This window comes from Ixodes scapularis, unplaced genomic scaffold (genome assembly GCF_016920785.2).
Source record: "Ixodes scapularis isolate PalLabHiFi unplaced genomic scaffold, ASM1692078v2 PGA_scaffold9__187_contigs__length_104089568, whole genome shotgun sequence".
Classification (NCBI taxonomy): domain Eukaryota; kingdom Metazoa; phylum Arthropoda; class Arachnida; order Ixodida; family Ixodidae; genus Ixodes; species Ixodes scapularis.
The window spans coordinates 10,290,725-10,306,956 of NW_024609884.1; the positions used below are offsets into that span (position 1 = coordinate 10,290,725).

General features: G+C 46.8%; 1 protein-coding gene across 2 annotated transcripts in view; it reads right to left on the bottom strand.

Annotated features, from left to right (window-relative positions):
* LOC8037325 (tubulin polymerization-promoting protein homolog) overlaps positions 1-16,232 on the bottom strand; it is a 38,250-nt gene that overhangs the window by 14,376 nt on the left and 7,642 nt on the right. Inside the window, exons 1-2 of one of the 2 annotated variants that reach the window (XM_042287504.1) lie at positions 4,479-4,844; positions 1,833-2,050 (exon numbers count right to left, since the gene is read on the bottom strand). In XM_042287504.1, coding sequence (XP_042143438.1) covers positions 1,833-2,050; positions 4,479-4,799 — 539 coding nt within the window. In that variant the 5' untranslated portion in view covers positions 4,800-4,844. Of the gene's footprint in view, positions 1-1,832; positions 2,051-4,478; positions 4,845-16,232 lie in introns of those variants that run through there. The other variant, XM_042287505.1, reaches the window with a different exon arrangement.

Consider the following 16,232-nt stretch of genomic DNA (forward strand, 5'->3'; position numbering starts at 1 on the left):
GCGCCGTTCACACTCTTGCGACCGAGTACGACCGAGAAAGACCAGACCGGTTTTTAAGCCTTTTGCGACTTCTTAAGACCGGATGCGATGCAGCGGAGCTGGTCCTAAGAGATCGCAAGAGGCTTAAAAACCGGTCTGGTCTCTCTCGGTCGTACTCGGTCGCAAGAGTGTGAACGGGCCTTTAGATGAGATTATTTTCCGTCGCTAAAAATGTACTGTCGTGTTTTGTTGCATGCTAGTTTTATCAGTTGAGAATGTTTTACAGTTGTGCAATTTGTTTTTTTTTTTTTTTCACTGTGCCACATTGTAGACCTTTGTTGGTTGTTAATTGGCACAAATAAAGGCATTATGATGATGATGATGATGATGACACACAGCGACGGACACATGGCGATCTACATATGCTGTAAAATGTACCCCTTAAAATAAACTACTGATAATTGCCGGTGTAAAAAAAAATTGCGCAGAAAAGCACCCCCCCACCCCGGAAAACTTCTCAGCCTGCCCCCCCCCCCCGGGAAAATGGAAAGTCTACGCCGCTGGTGCCACGCGTTCTAGCCGAGCACAAGGCTACGTGGAGCGTAAGGCATTTACTTCGAGGCACGACTGCCACTTAGCGACCCAATTCCAACGCCCCCCCCCCCCCCCCCCCCCCCCCAGGGGGTCTAAACTACTAGTAAAGCGCTAATGGACCTACAGTATACTACACGCTCCCGGCCGTGAATGAGCTCGGATGACTTGTAACATCCGACGTGGTTCACACAATGATGTAAGGGGAATTATACTAGCTTGGTAAATCGTCAACTCAAATTTCATCTTTTCATATCCAAACGAAGTAAAAATGGAACAAAGCTGGTGAAAAGGACTGAGCGGAACCTCCTGCAAGTCTCAGAGAGGCTGCCGACGTTTCGCTAAGCTTCTTGAGAGCTGAAGAATCTAAGTTCCTTGGCGCAACGTTGTGTTTCACACTGAGGCTTCCAAGAGGTTCCTTCCAAAGGTCTATATGTCGTTCATCATGGTTGTACAATCCCCCCCAGAAAAACGAGAAAAAAAAAAGAAGAAAGACTTTTACAACTCCCTGTAATGCCGAATTAGAGCGCAGCTCTTGAGGGGGAGGGGAGGGGACGGTATGTCCCTTCCCCTCATTCGTACCCTCTCCTCCTCCCCCTCTTCCTCCTCTCCCCTTCTCCTCTCGTCCTCCTCCCTCTCCCTCCTCTTTCCTCCCTCTTCTCCCTCCTTCTCCCCATCCTCCTACTCCTCCTCCCTCCCGTTATGGGAGGGAGGAGGGGTAGGAGGATGGGGAGCGTTATGGTGCGTATAGGTGCGTTATGGGAAACGTCCCATAATGCAACGCGCGCATCACCGCGGTGCACTATGGGACGTTTCCCACAATGCACCGCGCGGTTACGGCGACGCCGTCGCCGCTCAGGCTGGAGACGGGCGCCTAAGAGCTGGGCTCTAAAAAAATTTCAGCGTGCGTGTTGGAGGACCGCTTGTCGTCTATGGATGAAGTAGATCGTTCATGTAAGTTCCTAGACATATATATATATAGCGCTGAAGACGCTACAATTTATCGGTTTCAGTGATTGCATGTTTCTCTTGTGGCGTACTGTACAGAGTATGTGGAAAACTTCTATAGAAACAGCACAGCCAGAGAGGCATCGAAGGCGGAGTTTACGCATGAGGTACGCGGGTTCTGTCCTTCGGGATCATGTGGTATATGATCAGCGGTATAATCACGTGCACGTAGCGACACAGAGACTGCGCAGGGCGTAGGGGAGCCTCCTGACGCTCTGCACACTCCAGGACCGGCGCAGCGAGAATGCTCTTACTTGGCCACCTGCTTGAAGTAGATGCCGGTGTCGGTGGTGGTGATCTTTTTGCCGTCGATGACCTTGGCCTGCTTGAACCACTTGTCGCTGTTGGAGAGCGTGATGGCGTCTCCCGTGCTCTTGCTGTCGCCGAACTTTGCGAAGGCCTTGAACTGGCCCTCGAAGCAGGTCGGTGGTACTGGCGAACTCGGCGCCGGTGATCCCGGGGGTGTCGCCATCTGGGGTACGACAGCGACCGATCACAAAGAGGGCCGAGAACTCCAGGACCAAACAGGCAACTTTGCAAACAATTTTCCGAAACTGCTCATTTTTTTTTTTTTTTTGTCGGAGATAGTGGTTAATACGATAGGTGTGGCAGTGCTGACGAAAGTCACTGTTGTCTCCTCGCTACCGGATGGTTTTGTAAAGGAACGTTGAAGAAATCTTTATCGCACTTTAGGCCTGATCCCTCCTTCCGAACCGAACCGCGTGGATTTCGTCTTTAAACCTCGGCACAGGAGGAGGGCCAGCCTAAAGCAAGCACGTTTGTATTACTTGCTGGAGGTTAAACTTCTGTCCCATTAGGTATTGCACATATAACGTAGTATTTGGTGCTGCTTTTGTACCATGCAGGGCATCTGTGTCCGAGGTTGCGGACCAGGAAACGCAATCGAGAGGATTTTTGAAGTACAGAGAATAATTTCTTCATCAAATAAGTTGGCAAACTACCACGTTAAGTTACCGTAAGTACAAGAGAAACGACGTACCTAAAATACTAGTATAGAAAAGATAGTCGCAGGCTTTACGCGAAAACTTTTCATGACCATCTGGTTTCAGCTTCCAGGCAGGTTGCTCTGCCGCAGTGCAGCCGCGCTTAGGAAGGAAGCGCCCTATAAAAACGGGCAGGCGGGCGAACACACTAAAAAACGTCCGTGCGTCTACTTTTTCGCACACCACTCGGAAAGCCAATCACCGCAACTTACGGGGGCAACTCAGCGAATGACGATGCCGAACCATATGTTTAGACCAAAAAATGCAGTCTGAACTGTCACATTAAGCAATGCAAAACGTCACGCTTGCATAGCTTAATGTCACAATTGAGACTGCGTATTTTGGTATAAACATATGTTTCGGCATCGTCATTTGCTGAGCTGCCCCCGTAAGTTACGGTCATTGGCTCTCCGAGTGTTGTGCGGGAAAGTAGACGCACAGGCTTTTTTTTTTTTTTTTTTTTTTTTAAGAGTGAACGTCGGCAAGGCCAAAAGCTCCCGTTTCAAGACGGCCTGTGCTACTTATATTTCTCACCTTTTAAAATGAGCCCGATTCATTAATACTTACAATTAGTATTAACGCACGAGTTCAACCCTAGGCTGCAGCGGTACGAAAACTACTTTACGTTTTCTTTGATTAAATTGTCTGCGCAATAAAAACACTCCCGTCTTTCGAGCACACTTCATGAAACGGTTTAAATAATGAATTGTAATAAATATTGTTCTCTTGAATAAACAACAAAGAACGTCAAAATACCTGGCTTAACCTCATACACGTTCACATTAGTGAGATGAGTTGTTTTATTTTTGGATGTTTCACTCTGTTTCGAATGAAGCGATTTGTGTTTCCGAAAGCCTTTTAAAAATAACACCATGTGGAACTTTTTTTAGTAACAGTTGCAGCACTGGTGTAATAAGTTACTAAAAAGAGTTTTTTTTTTTTTTCTTTTTACATCGTTTTGATACCGATGCCTTAGAACGATACGATGCATGTGCGCCGGCGGAGGAACGGGTGTCCTTATCGGATCTACCGGAACGATCTACGAAAAGTGCATATTTGGGAAGAGATCATCACTTTGAGGTGGTTCTACTGCAGTTCATGTTTACTTTGACTCTTCAAACAAAACCTTTGAAAGGTAATCCTGTCTAGGTTGGCCATCTCCGTTCAATGATTAATCTGAGATGTCAATAAACGAAGGTTGGCGCTTCAAGAGCTTGCAACCCCTCGGTATCATGTGACACTCATTTGCGCTCCTGGGTCCTTGGCTATGCTTTTCTAACGGAACTCCTGCGCAAAGAGAGGGAAAAAAGCAAACAAAAACAACAACAACAACAACAACAATGGAACCAGCGCACAAGTCACATTTTCAGTTGACCGGTTACTCAATCTCATCACGGGAAAGTCTCTAACCATATAGCACCCGCGGTCTAAACGAGGGGAATGGGGGTTGTTGAGGTGCAACCCTCACACCTTCTCTCAAGTAAGCACTTCCATCCTAGCAACAACAAAATAAGTCGTAAGCGCAATTAAGTTGGTGGACTCCGCATTGGTTCGAAAGCACTATGTATCGTGTCAGCGAACGGCTGTCAACGAATCAACTCGTTACCCGGGCGCGGAGTGGACTTGACCGTATGGGAAAGGACGCTCATTGCATACAGCAAACTCACGCTCCGGTGGGTAGTGAACGCGGATATTTTTGGTTTCGGGGTTGGTTTCCTTCACTATTTCAAATTCCCGGAACCCACAAGGCACGCGCTTGAGAGGTGCTGCCTGATAGATAGTTCAAAACGAACGGTGACCCTCTCTGGACCCCTCCCGAAATAGAACTCCACGTCTAGTAGCACTTGGCAAGTCGCCTGTCGAGACGTCTATCACACAGAGGTCGTCTTTACTCACGCCCGAGCGCATCTCGTCAAACTCCTCCCTTATCGCCCTCCGAACTTCGTCCACGATCCGAGATTGGAGGATGCGGAACTGTTCCTGGAGCATGTCCAAAGGCCAGTGGAACTCGTTGGCGGTCCTCAGTTCTTCGTCGGTGTTGTTGGCGTCAGAGTCGTTGCCGTCGCAATCAGTGTTGGCGTCGGAACCGCCGTTGTCGACTGCCCCCTCCGGGTCGTCTTCCTGTTCCGCTTCCCGCCGGAATTCTTCGGCCATCAGCGCATGCATGCGACGGCTATCTCGCCTCGGGCCAACATCGGTCCTTCTTGCCCTGTTCATCGTACTTGTTAAGCAGCCTCCACGAAAATCGGTTGCGCAGTTAAGGTCTACACATCTTATCTCAAGGCAGCAGACGATCGTAAGCAGGTTTCCGCAACGTTCACCGCGCGGGAAAGCCCGCTGCTCACTCCAGATCCCGAGTCCAGGCACGTGGTGAGGTGCTGCGATCAGTCCGCTGCCCGGAAGACACGGTAGCCAGACAACTCGACAGGTCGAAAGACTCGCCGAGGACTGCCCAACAGTCTTCGGGATCCTTGTCTATGAAGCCGTAGCCAGCTGATGATATGCAAAAGCGTTTTTCACACCTGGAGCTTGAAAACAAGTTCCTGGGCCCACCCTTTTTCTTTCAACGTCGGGGCACGCGTTTCAAAGTGTGCTGAGGTCTGTTCACGGCGTGCCGCAAGATTATTGTTAGCTTTTCTTGTGTTTCTTATGGAGGTTCAAGGAGAGGGACTCGATCAAGAATCGGATTGGTCGGTCTCGCTCCCTGGGCGCATTTCGATTGGCCGACCGGAGCGTCGTTACGGAGCCGTCACGTTCCCATGCATCTGTCTCAGTCCCAGATAAGTGCGTAATTGCGCCTCCACCAGTGAGCACGATTCACGGTTTGTTCATCGGATGAGTTATTCGCGTACCTTGGGGGATAAATGCGCCGTAAGATTTGGTCGTTGTATTCGTGACGTTTATGCCTTAACGGGGTGTCGATTCACGCGTACCTTTCGAGGCATCTGTTGTCCTTTTATAGAATTCTAACCGGAATAACTGCTACGAACATTTCTGAACGCGTGGTCACGACGTAGGACTTGATTTAAGATGCTATGCTTACATTTTTCAAGCGTATAAAACCGTAATGCGTATAAAAACCACTTGATCGTCGGTGCTAACGTCATTTTAGCTCGCTTTTTCCTTCCCGAAAGGCGTGAATTGGACACACCTGTGACATAGCAACGCAGATTTAGCTACACAATATAGAAGCTTGACCCAAGGCAAAGTCCCTTCGATATATGCATGGTTTAGCGCTATGGTAATCCAAGAGGAGTTGATAGACGTATCTACTATACTTCGTCTCACCCTACGATGGACTAAAGGCATAAGCTACGACCCGCCGGGTCCAATCACGAGCCACTTAGACATTGTGTGATATTTCGCTTCGAAGCACGTGTCCGTGTCCGCATCTCGGATCACTGATGGGAATGGGCCAACAGTGGTTCGGATCGAGCATTGAGTGACTCAACAATTTTACATTGCAAAGAAAGCTAAGGCTTTCTGGCTCTTTGCAGTGTCGAAGCTATAAAATGACGCAGTGTTTTTGGATTCGGAGCATTATTCGTCCAAACCTAACCAATGCTAAGCCTGTCATAATTTAGCGTGAAACGTGATTGGACCTGGCGGCCCGTGGCTTTGGCCTTTAGTCCATCGTAGGATGAGACGAAGTATACTTATTTTACATCGGCTTGTGCTGGACAGTCTGTACCGCAGTTTGTCACTGCAGGTTTGTCTTTTGATGCGCTAGAGCATATCTGTCGAACACCTACACATGCAAAGACCGCCCTAGACCTAGAGAGACGCCGCTTCCGGTTTTCGTTGCGGAAGGAGCGTTTGGCAACCCACACAGTGTGCGAAGGCTTGGAACATTTTCGGGACCGCCCCTATCGGGCTTTTACCCGCGGTATACCCCACGTCCAGACGGCGACGGGGATCGCTGAACGCTCGCGAGCGCAACGTTGATGTAGCCGAGCCTCAAATGTTGCGCATCGGCCAAAAGTGATGCGATCGCGACGTGGAAGGCTTCGTGGAAGCATATACACCTCCATCCACGTTGTTCAGAGCGCGGCTGTAGTCTGTTACAGGTTAAGAATACCAGGGCAAGCTCCTCCCGAAAAAACCCTTTACTCTTTCCACTTTAGCAGAGCGAACAGAGGGGAGTGGAAAGGGGGAAACCAGCAATCATGGCGAGCAGAGACCTTTGTGGGAGGGGCCTATCCTGCTGTAGCCTAAACTTGCAACAATCTATAGTCCCGTTCAAAAAACTTCGGATCAAAAGCCCTACTACTGGTTTCGAGGAAAAGAAATGCTTCCTCGTGTCTGCGGAACGAGTGGGGTCAGCTGTTCACCCGAATTAAACTCCGAAAAATGTCGGAGGTTCGTACGGGTCCTTTTCCAGTCGAGACGCATTTGCGTTCCTCTCTCCGTTCGAAAACCTCCGGGTAGCGGTTTCGTCGAGGAACGGCGCAACTCGAGGGACACCTGGCGGGTCGCGCCCTTTGATTCGTGAATCACGACGTCGGCGCTAGGTCGCGGGAGTCGTCACGAACTCGCGTTTGGCCCCCTGCTTCGTGCGCCCGGCACGGCAGCTTCGTTCACGACGCTCGCCGTCGTTCAACTCGGCTCGGCTGCTGCGTGGGCCGCTACGTCCGTGGACTCCCCGTGGGTGTGGGCCGCCGCGGACGACGCAAGAGTCGCCGGACTCCGCGGAAAGCGTTTCTGCCAGGAAGTCCGGCAAAACCTTGCACTGCGATACGGTACTGTATACGTGCAAGTCTTGAGAGGGCTGCGAGGTATGGACGGTTAGCGACCATGTTGGAAATATATGGTACTACGTGATTCGTGGGGCTGTTTGTTCAGTCGTTGGATGCGGCGAGTTTTCTTCTGGTTTCAGCCACGTGCGGGTTCGTTGTGAGAAAGGAAGCACATTTTACGAAAGACACGCTTCACGTTACTGCCCTAAAACACTGAAAAGCGAGATTGCTAGTTCGTGCACTCGGGAATATGTGTACAGCTGCATCACAATGGTGGTTGCAACGGAGCACTAAACCGTGATTTCGATCCTCAAGGGAAGTGCCAGCGAACCATGCCAGCATTTTTGATATCCGAAATTCATGACCTGCGCTTCTGACAACCGGCAACCGACGCGCACTGCCGATTAAAGGCTGAGCTCCATAGAATTCAGCCTTTATTCGCGAAATAAAGTCACGAATCGATGGCATGTGATCTGCGCGTTGCGTCAGGACAGTGGATGTTGCGTTGCATAAAAAGCGAACGTGACACCGGACGAAGTCGGTCGGTTGTTCACAGCGTATTCGCTCCACGGAGTCCCCTGCGGCCGAGGCACATGAGGACCAGTATACCTTCGCACTGTTTGACGCAAAACGACCCTAACGACCCTGTTCACACTACGATGGGGTCAGCGTGCCTCGGCTCACGGATAGCGCCGAGGAGCACCGACATATGTTGGGGTGATTACCGCAGTTGTGGGAATAATTAAGTTTGACTGGTGCCGCGTCGGTGTATCAGGTGATGCGGCACTATTCTTGAGATTTTACTCTTTGCTCGTTCTAAAAAATCTTTTATCTGGGCGCTATAAAAAAAAAGTATTTGCAGGGTGCAAGCATATTACAAGTCAATGACGCAGTCAGCGTGCCTAAAGAAAGAGCGGGTAGGATTTATCTTCTATGGGACGTCACTCGAATTATCCGAGAATGCCGCGTGTAGTATTATAGTTGCAATGCATAGATGTAATGATTGTTTGAATGATTTGTGACTGTGACTCGAGGGAACAGACTGATCGTCTCGGGCGCATTGGGAGGAGTAGAGAGGACACGGGAGAAGTCGAGGAGGAAGGAACGAGCAGTCGGATTACTTTGTGATTATCGACACGGTCGAGGTGATCACGAGAGGCCGCCCTTGCACGTGCTGGCTTCGTGGGGGGGCCGGCGGTGGACCACCTTCGAAGTAGCACGCCGCCTATTGCAGACTTCTGCCGTTACTTTGTTTTGGGTGAACTCGCATCGCAGACAGTCCTGATCCTTCGTTTTCAAAGTATCGACGTGGAACGCACATTAAGCGAATGAGTTCGTCGCTTTCCTTGGTCATACGCCATCTCAAGATGGAATGATCGGCGTCAAACACTAATTTCACACAAAAACAACAACGAAAAACCCTAGCAGCAGCCAATTGTTTTTATTATTTGTTTTGCTTGGGGGGGGGGGGGGGGGGTGTTGTCTGTCTTGGGAAATAATTTTATTGTTCACTCTAAAAAAAAGTTTGTGCGTCTACGTCACGCACCAGCACTCGGAGAGCCAATAACCGCAACTTACGGACGCAGCTCAGCGAATGACAATGCCGAAACATATGATTAGACCAAAAACGCAGTCTGAGTTGTGACATTAAGCAATGCAAAACGTCACGCTTGCATTGCTTAATGTCACAACTCAGACTGCGTTTTTTGCGCAGTTGCGGTGATTGGCTCTCCGAGTGTTGTGCGGGAAAGCAGACGCACGGGCTTTTTTTAGAGTGAAATTTAAATGTGGTTTAGGGATGACCCAACAGTAAAAGCGATTTTGTTTGAAACGCCTGGTTACGTACTGAGAAATGACTCCACCTCTCGGGGTGTTAGGAAGGAGATAAACACCGCCTCAAACGGAGGAGAAACAAAACAAAACAAAAATTTGCTTCGGCTTGCACACGGTGCTGGTAGACAGGAAGGACGTCACGGCATAATTACGTAGTCGTTACGCATACCGTACGCTAACGCTTGTTTTGGAAACGGAAAACACAAGTGCCCCGGCGACCCTTTCCAATGCATAGAAGTAGCTCGAATCGCGTCGTGCATGCCTGACTTCCGACGCGGGTGTGCACTGTACGGTGTTCCTAACGAGACGAACAAACGGGCGCTTAGTCGAGAGCCAAAGCGGAGCCGGTCTCGCGCGAATAAAGGCCATCTTGATGGGGATATACGCGATCCCTGTGATCCCCCTCCGGCGTTTACTAAGACGAGTCCTCGGCGCTCAGAGGGACGCTTATTTTGAGAACTCCCGAGTTCAAGCATGCGTGAAAAGGGGTCGCCTGCCTTCCCCGCAACGCCGAGTTATTTCACCTCGGGCGGACGACTCGGGAAGGTGGGGCCCGCTACTATAGACTTACACGCGAACCGCGGCTTGCGTCGACGGTGCGAGGCTGCTTGAACGCCGTCCTGCGTTATTGGTAGACCCGATCAGTGACGTCGCAAAGTGGGATGCAGGAAAGTGGCTGCCTGCCGCGCATAGGTGAGGAAAGAGGGGCAGCCGACATTAGAGATTTACATGCAGGATCACGTAGACATCTGTTCTCTGCGGGGCGTTGCATTAAAACGAATTTAAAGTTCCTCTCGATTTTTTTTTTTTTTTAGCGACACAAGAAAATGAGTGGTGAAATCGCTTACCGGGCCACTCGAACTTGGGTAAAGTACCAATGGAACCAGCACTGCAGTGACGTCTTGTTTCAATCAGTTTTCTTTTACACGAGTATATCATAAGCGGTCTGTATACGCTGATTCTCTGGACCTGTGATCAAGTTTTTGTACGGACCCTGCTCTAGTTTGTATTCACTAGACGCCATATTTGAGGGCGCTGTTTGCAGCGCATGCTCAGAACGAGTTCACATTAATAGGCTGATAAGGCCGGCAATCTTGATGGTGTGGAAGGCACGTTGCAAACGAACTATGAAAGCTCGCCATCCCCTTACAAAAACCGGTCTCAACATTCTTTTTAATTTTTTTAGACTTCTTATTGACTTTCCGCGATCCTACTGAATTCCTTTATAAACGCACTTTGTTTTGACTATTGTCAAAAAACTTTCAAAAGAAAAAAGATTGAATTTTTTTGTAGACTTATTTATAAAAAAATTAAAAAGAACTTGTAAAGACGTTTTTCTATAGGACATTTTCTAAAAAAATTCAAAAGAAAAAACAATAGATTTTGTTTTGTAGACTTATTTATAAAAAAATTAAAAAGAACTTGTAAAGGCGTTTTTCTGTAGATTATTTTCTAAAAAAATTCAAAAGGAAAAACAATAGATTTTGTTGTGTAGACTTATTTATAAAAAAAATAAAAATAAAACCTATTGACATTATTTCTTTATAATATTTTATAAAAAGCGACATATTTTTAATTATTTTATTTGGTCTGCGGTCGTGTGCGGGGTCCGATATGACGGATTTTTTTTTTTTTTTTACTTTTTATTGAAAATGTGTTGACTTCTTGTTCACTTTGATTACTTTATTTCGACTGACTTCCTGTTGACATGGTCAACAAAAAGTTTGTTGATTTTATGTTGAAACTTTTTTTGTGATTTTCTATTGACTTTCTATTAACTCTACGTTAAACCTTTTTTCTGTTGACTTCCTGTTGAAAGTGTTATCAGAAATACTGCAGACGTTCTATTTACTTCGTGTTTAAATTATTCAGTTGACTTTTTGGAGCCAGTGTCAAAAGAAAAGCTACAGACTTTCTGTTGACTTTTTATTGAACATAATACATCTTGACTAAATGTCAAAAGTCACCAAGTTCCTCAATAGTCTCTGACAAGTTGAGAACCATAGGGAGGAGCTTCCGTTCTCCTGCCTCCAGCGCGAGCCTTCTATCCTTGACAACTCTTCGACGTCTCGCGTCCCTCGAGCTCGACTGCGCAGTCAAAGCACGACGGAAGGCATGGGGCGCGTGCTGGAGGGCAGGCGTTCGAAAAACACGCCCTGCCATTCTCACTTTGTAAATGACAATCGTTGCATTATTGACCCTATTCAACTAGTAAAGAAGAGCAAAATAACTATTTTAAAGTGGAGCAACCGCCTTTACTGGCTTCGTCCCGAGTGGTGCTATGCAGAGAAGCGATAAACATTTGTTCTATGAGCCGTTTTTGTGGATGTTGTTTTAGCGACTACACGAAATTATTATTAGTTGTACCAATGCGTTTTAGTAAGAGATAGAGTCCACGAACTTCGAAACACTGTCTTTCCTTTGACATACTTTCGAGAAAGAGACCGGAGACTTGAAAACTTAGTAAGTGCTGAGGTGGTCACCGGCCAAATGATTACCTTCAATATGTAGGCTATATAAGGCTCTGGTGCTGTCAACAGGACTGTGTTTCTGGTGTTGAGTGCTTGATGGTGTTTGAGTTTGTTTACATTGTTTATTTGTGGGATGTGTATGTATCAAAAAGACACTATTTCCTAACAAAATTAAAAAATATATTAAAAGATTTAGTGTTTTTTTTTAACGTTAATCTGCGGTTTTGTCAAAAGGAATTCAACAAAATTTATGTAAGAAGGAATTCAAAAGAATGTATGTAAGAAGGAATTCTAAAAAATTTAAGTGGCCAATTTTAACTAGGAGTTAAATAAGTTGTCAAAACAAAGTCTAAAGAACATAAAAAAAGTTTAAAAAGAGATTCAATAGGACTCCATAAAATTTTCAACAAAAATTCAAAAGAATTTAACTACAGATTTTTGTAAGGGTCAGCACGCGCTTATATCTCGCACACGGCTATGGCCGCCAGTGAATACTCCCTATTAGCGGCGTAGTGTTTTGGTGGCGCCCTCCTATGGTTCCCTCTCGTGACGTCATTACCTTGCGAACAACAAGTTCGATGGTGTTTGTAATGAGCCTGGTAGAAGCTCGAAATCATAGCGCTCTGAAACCAACACTGCCAACACCGTCAAAAGTGAAGCTCTTACATTCCTCTTCTTTCTGTCGATGAGAAATCCTTTGCCGACGTCATAGTCAGCATTCGGTCAATCGTGGAAGGCCGACCACAGCGACGCTTTCGATCGCGCACGTCGACATTTAGCGGCGAGATGTTTTAGTGGTGCCCTCCTACGGTTCCCCCTTGTGACGTCATTACCTTGCAAACAACAAGTTCGATGGTGTTTGTAAATAGCATGGTGGAAGCCTGAAATCATTGCGCTCTCAAAGGAACACTGCCAACACCGTCACAATTAAAGTTCTTTCATTCCTCTTATTTCCGTCGATGATAAATCCTTTTCTGACGTCATAGTTAGCGTTCGGCCAATCGTGGAAGGCCGACCACAGCGGTGCTTTCGGTCGCGCACGTCGCCAATACTCCGTTTCGTTTTAAGTGTGAGCTTAGCAGAAGGTATACACGAGCGAGCTTCGGGCTTACATCGTCCCTGCCGAGCACACGCGCTCGTGCAGTGCAATCATAGTACGGGGCGATATGCTCGTGCTTGCAACTTCTGTTTCGCTCGCACATAAAGCGAAACAAACCGTAGCAGAGAGAGAGAGAGTTTCCGCCCGCGGGGGAAACATTTTCATGCTCCAACTGTCGCTTTGTTTACCTTTTTTTTTTTTTTTTTTGCTACGTGATTTAATTGAGTGACTGCTACCTCGGGAAGGCACTGGCTTCGACAGCACCGCGGGACGATGAAAGCATCCGGTGTGGTTTCGGCGCCAGGGACAGGGATCAACAGCCGTCGTCCTTGGCGTTCTGAACGGCTGCGGACGTGCTCTGCGGTCGCACTAGCTCATGTCGCTCGATGCCGCATACTTTTCTTCGTTGTCCGAGCCGAGAGACGGCCAATTCTACCTATCTGCATTTGTTTACTTTCCGTTACGTTTTTAGAAAAAAAAAAAAATAAAAAATAAAAAAAAACATGTTGTTCAAAAGTTTTTTTTTTCTGTTTTTTTTTTTTAGTGAGAGTTGTTTTGAAGGGTCCTCCTTTCAAACATGCTCGATCTGCATTTCGAAATGCAAACTATGCGGTCCTTTGACGGGGCTCATAATTATGATAAGCTATAGGAAGAAATGGGACATATGTTTCAAATCTAAATGATGCAAGCCAGGTGGGCGGTTTTCACGAATACTGTGCGTCTGGCTGTAGACGAATTATTGTAGTCAAACAAGAGAGATAAAGAACAGTGGGAGCTTCAGTGATATATCAGTGAGTGCGGGCGTACTTCTGTCTGCGCACGTTTACGTGCGTGTGTTCGTGTACGTGCACGAATGCACACGCTGAACGGGGGCGCAAACTAATGTGCCTGGACAGTCTGAGGACAATGGGGGTTTTTTCCACTTCAGATCATGCAGTAATGGTCGGGATCATTTTCTTTTTTTATTTATGTAAAAAGATACGGGAGTCAAAGCCATGTTCTTGGGAGGAGCATTCAGTTATATATGCGAACGCCATAACCAATTTTCTTCCACAGATATAAAACTGCGAAGCTCGAGGCGTGGAGATTGCCAAGGTTTCGCTATGGTACTGTGCACAGCCGTCAATTTCACACCGAAGCATGCACATAGTAATAATGTTTCCACTTATTTTATTGAATGTTTACGACGTGTACACAGAATATTAAAAATTACAATAAAAGATTTCTATGCAAACATATTTACGAAACATGTCAGATAATCACGTTTTAGAGGCAGATTAACAAATTATTTGTCAATGCACTACTTTATATAAAACGACGCAAAATATATCAAACTGATCATCTTCAAATGCGTTCTTAGCCATGATTGCAGTTCTGTCATTAATGAAGAAACGCTTATCATTTCTCAAAATGTAGCAAAATAACACGTCAATATTAAAAAAAAAAAAGATTTTTTAGCCTATTTTTTACAGTTTACAGTGTCTTGAGCTAACTTGTAATGGCAAACCATTGAGTAACATATGACCTCCTTAAAAGGACACTGACAGGGTATTTATGCTCGCCAATGTTTTTATTTGTACATGACATATGAGAGCCCAACTACCCAGAACACAATTTGCGGCTCAAAATTCGTTTTCTTTCCGCCCGAAAACCGCTGATCGAGAACTGGCCGCCTTGAGTTGCGCTCACTCTCTTCTCCGTGGTCACGTGCCGTTCTCTGTGGCTTAGACACAACCACCAAAGATAATCAAAGTCGTGGGTCATCGAAAGCACACACACAATAAAAAAATGGTACCCATTTTCTTGTGGTTCCTAAAAAACTAAAAAATTAAGAAAAAAAAATTGCACAGCCACGTGATTTCCGGCAACTCTTTCTCCTCCCCTATATTTTTTTCCTTCTCTCCAGTCCAGTTTTGGTTTCGGTTTCGAGCAGTTGCGTTTTTTGATTGGGTAGTCTTCTGACACTAAAATAATAAATAAAAAAAAAAAAAACATGTTAAAGAAAATTGTGTGTGCGCGTGTGTGTGTAGTGGGGGAGGGGGGTCAATTTTTCTTTAAGAGAAAAACGACAACAAACCTTCACTAAAATTTAACTAGCTTGTCTTCGTTATGGGGGGGGGGGGGGGGGGGGGGTGCCGCACGACGTAGGCTCCAAAGAGACATTTTCTAGAAGCGACAAAGGCTGTACAGCGGTGCTGCTCTATCGTACGGTATAAAAGGTTATGGTATCCCTAGTTTAGGTTGATATTTATGTTTCCTTGCGTTGCCTCCCAAGACCCCCCCCCCCCCCCCCCTCCTTTTTCCCTTTTCAATCTACGTCCAAATCGAGAGTATTTTTCAGAGCACCGTAAAAGGCTGGCCATGCATTACATGTCTATAATGTGGGTGGATTTAATAGTTTTAAATTATGCCCACCATGTTTGTAATTGAAATGGTACCTTTAAATTTATTAATTATAAGTTAAGTAAAGTAATTGTTAACCTAATTATATCAAACACATTTCTTTTCTAGATTTTCCCTTTTGGCAGGAACCGATATTACACCAATCCTTTTTCTGTGTGATGCGTACTTTTCAGAGGAACGATTTGGCCCGCGTTTCGTGAAAGACCCTGTAGGTATAGCAGTGTTGCGCAGTTGCCACTCCGGAGTTGGAATGATTCCGGAATCATACCGCACTTTTGCGACCCCGGGATGGAATGGGAATAGAATGGCGTCATCGCTGAGGGGAATGGGCTGGGAATGGAATTCCTATTCCATTCTCATTCCATTCCGGAACGCCCGGAATAGAGCGGGAATGGAATGGGGCTCAATTCTTATGCGAGCTGTGTCGATTTCCATCTAGGGCTGGGCTGATGGCGCAGTTCGCTAGCGCATGGCAAGTGGCTCTTGAAACAGCATCATTGCACTGGAGGTGTCTGACGGCTTCATTGTCTCACTAGCTTATACTCCTTCGAGGGTGAAAATGGCGTAACCTCGGTGAAGCAACCAAAACTGAATAGTTGGTGACGGACAAGGGGTCGTTCCTGGCGCCGCGACACGCGACGAAGGGGCTGTTGTAATCATGTGCGATTAGCATGAAGCTTTTAACCAGGGTGTCAAACCGAACCCGAACCGAAAACCGGACCAAAACCGTTATGTTTAACAGAACCGGAACAGAACCGTAATCTTACGTGGCGGTTACCAGTTCATTGGCAACGGTTCAGCGTAATAAAATGTGAGCCGCGCCTTTTTGCGGGTGGCGGCGCGATGTCAATTAAATAGTGGCGTCAGCGGCTCAGTTATGACTAAACAAATGGAAGCGACGACGTGGAGACAGCTCAGTAATAATGAAACAAATAAGTATATTTCACGTCTGTGTGCAGTACGAATTGGCGTCGGCGAGTCGGTTTGGAGGCGTACACGTCTGGGTACTTCGTTTCACATTACGATGGACCGCAAAAGACACTACGAGCCACCGGAAGGACACGTGACACCGGAGGGTGTCACGTGTCCTTCCGGTCGGGGTAGCGAC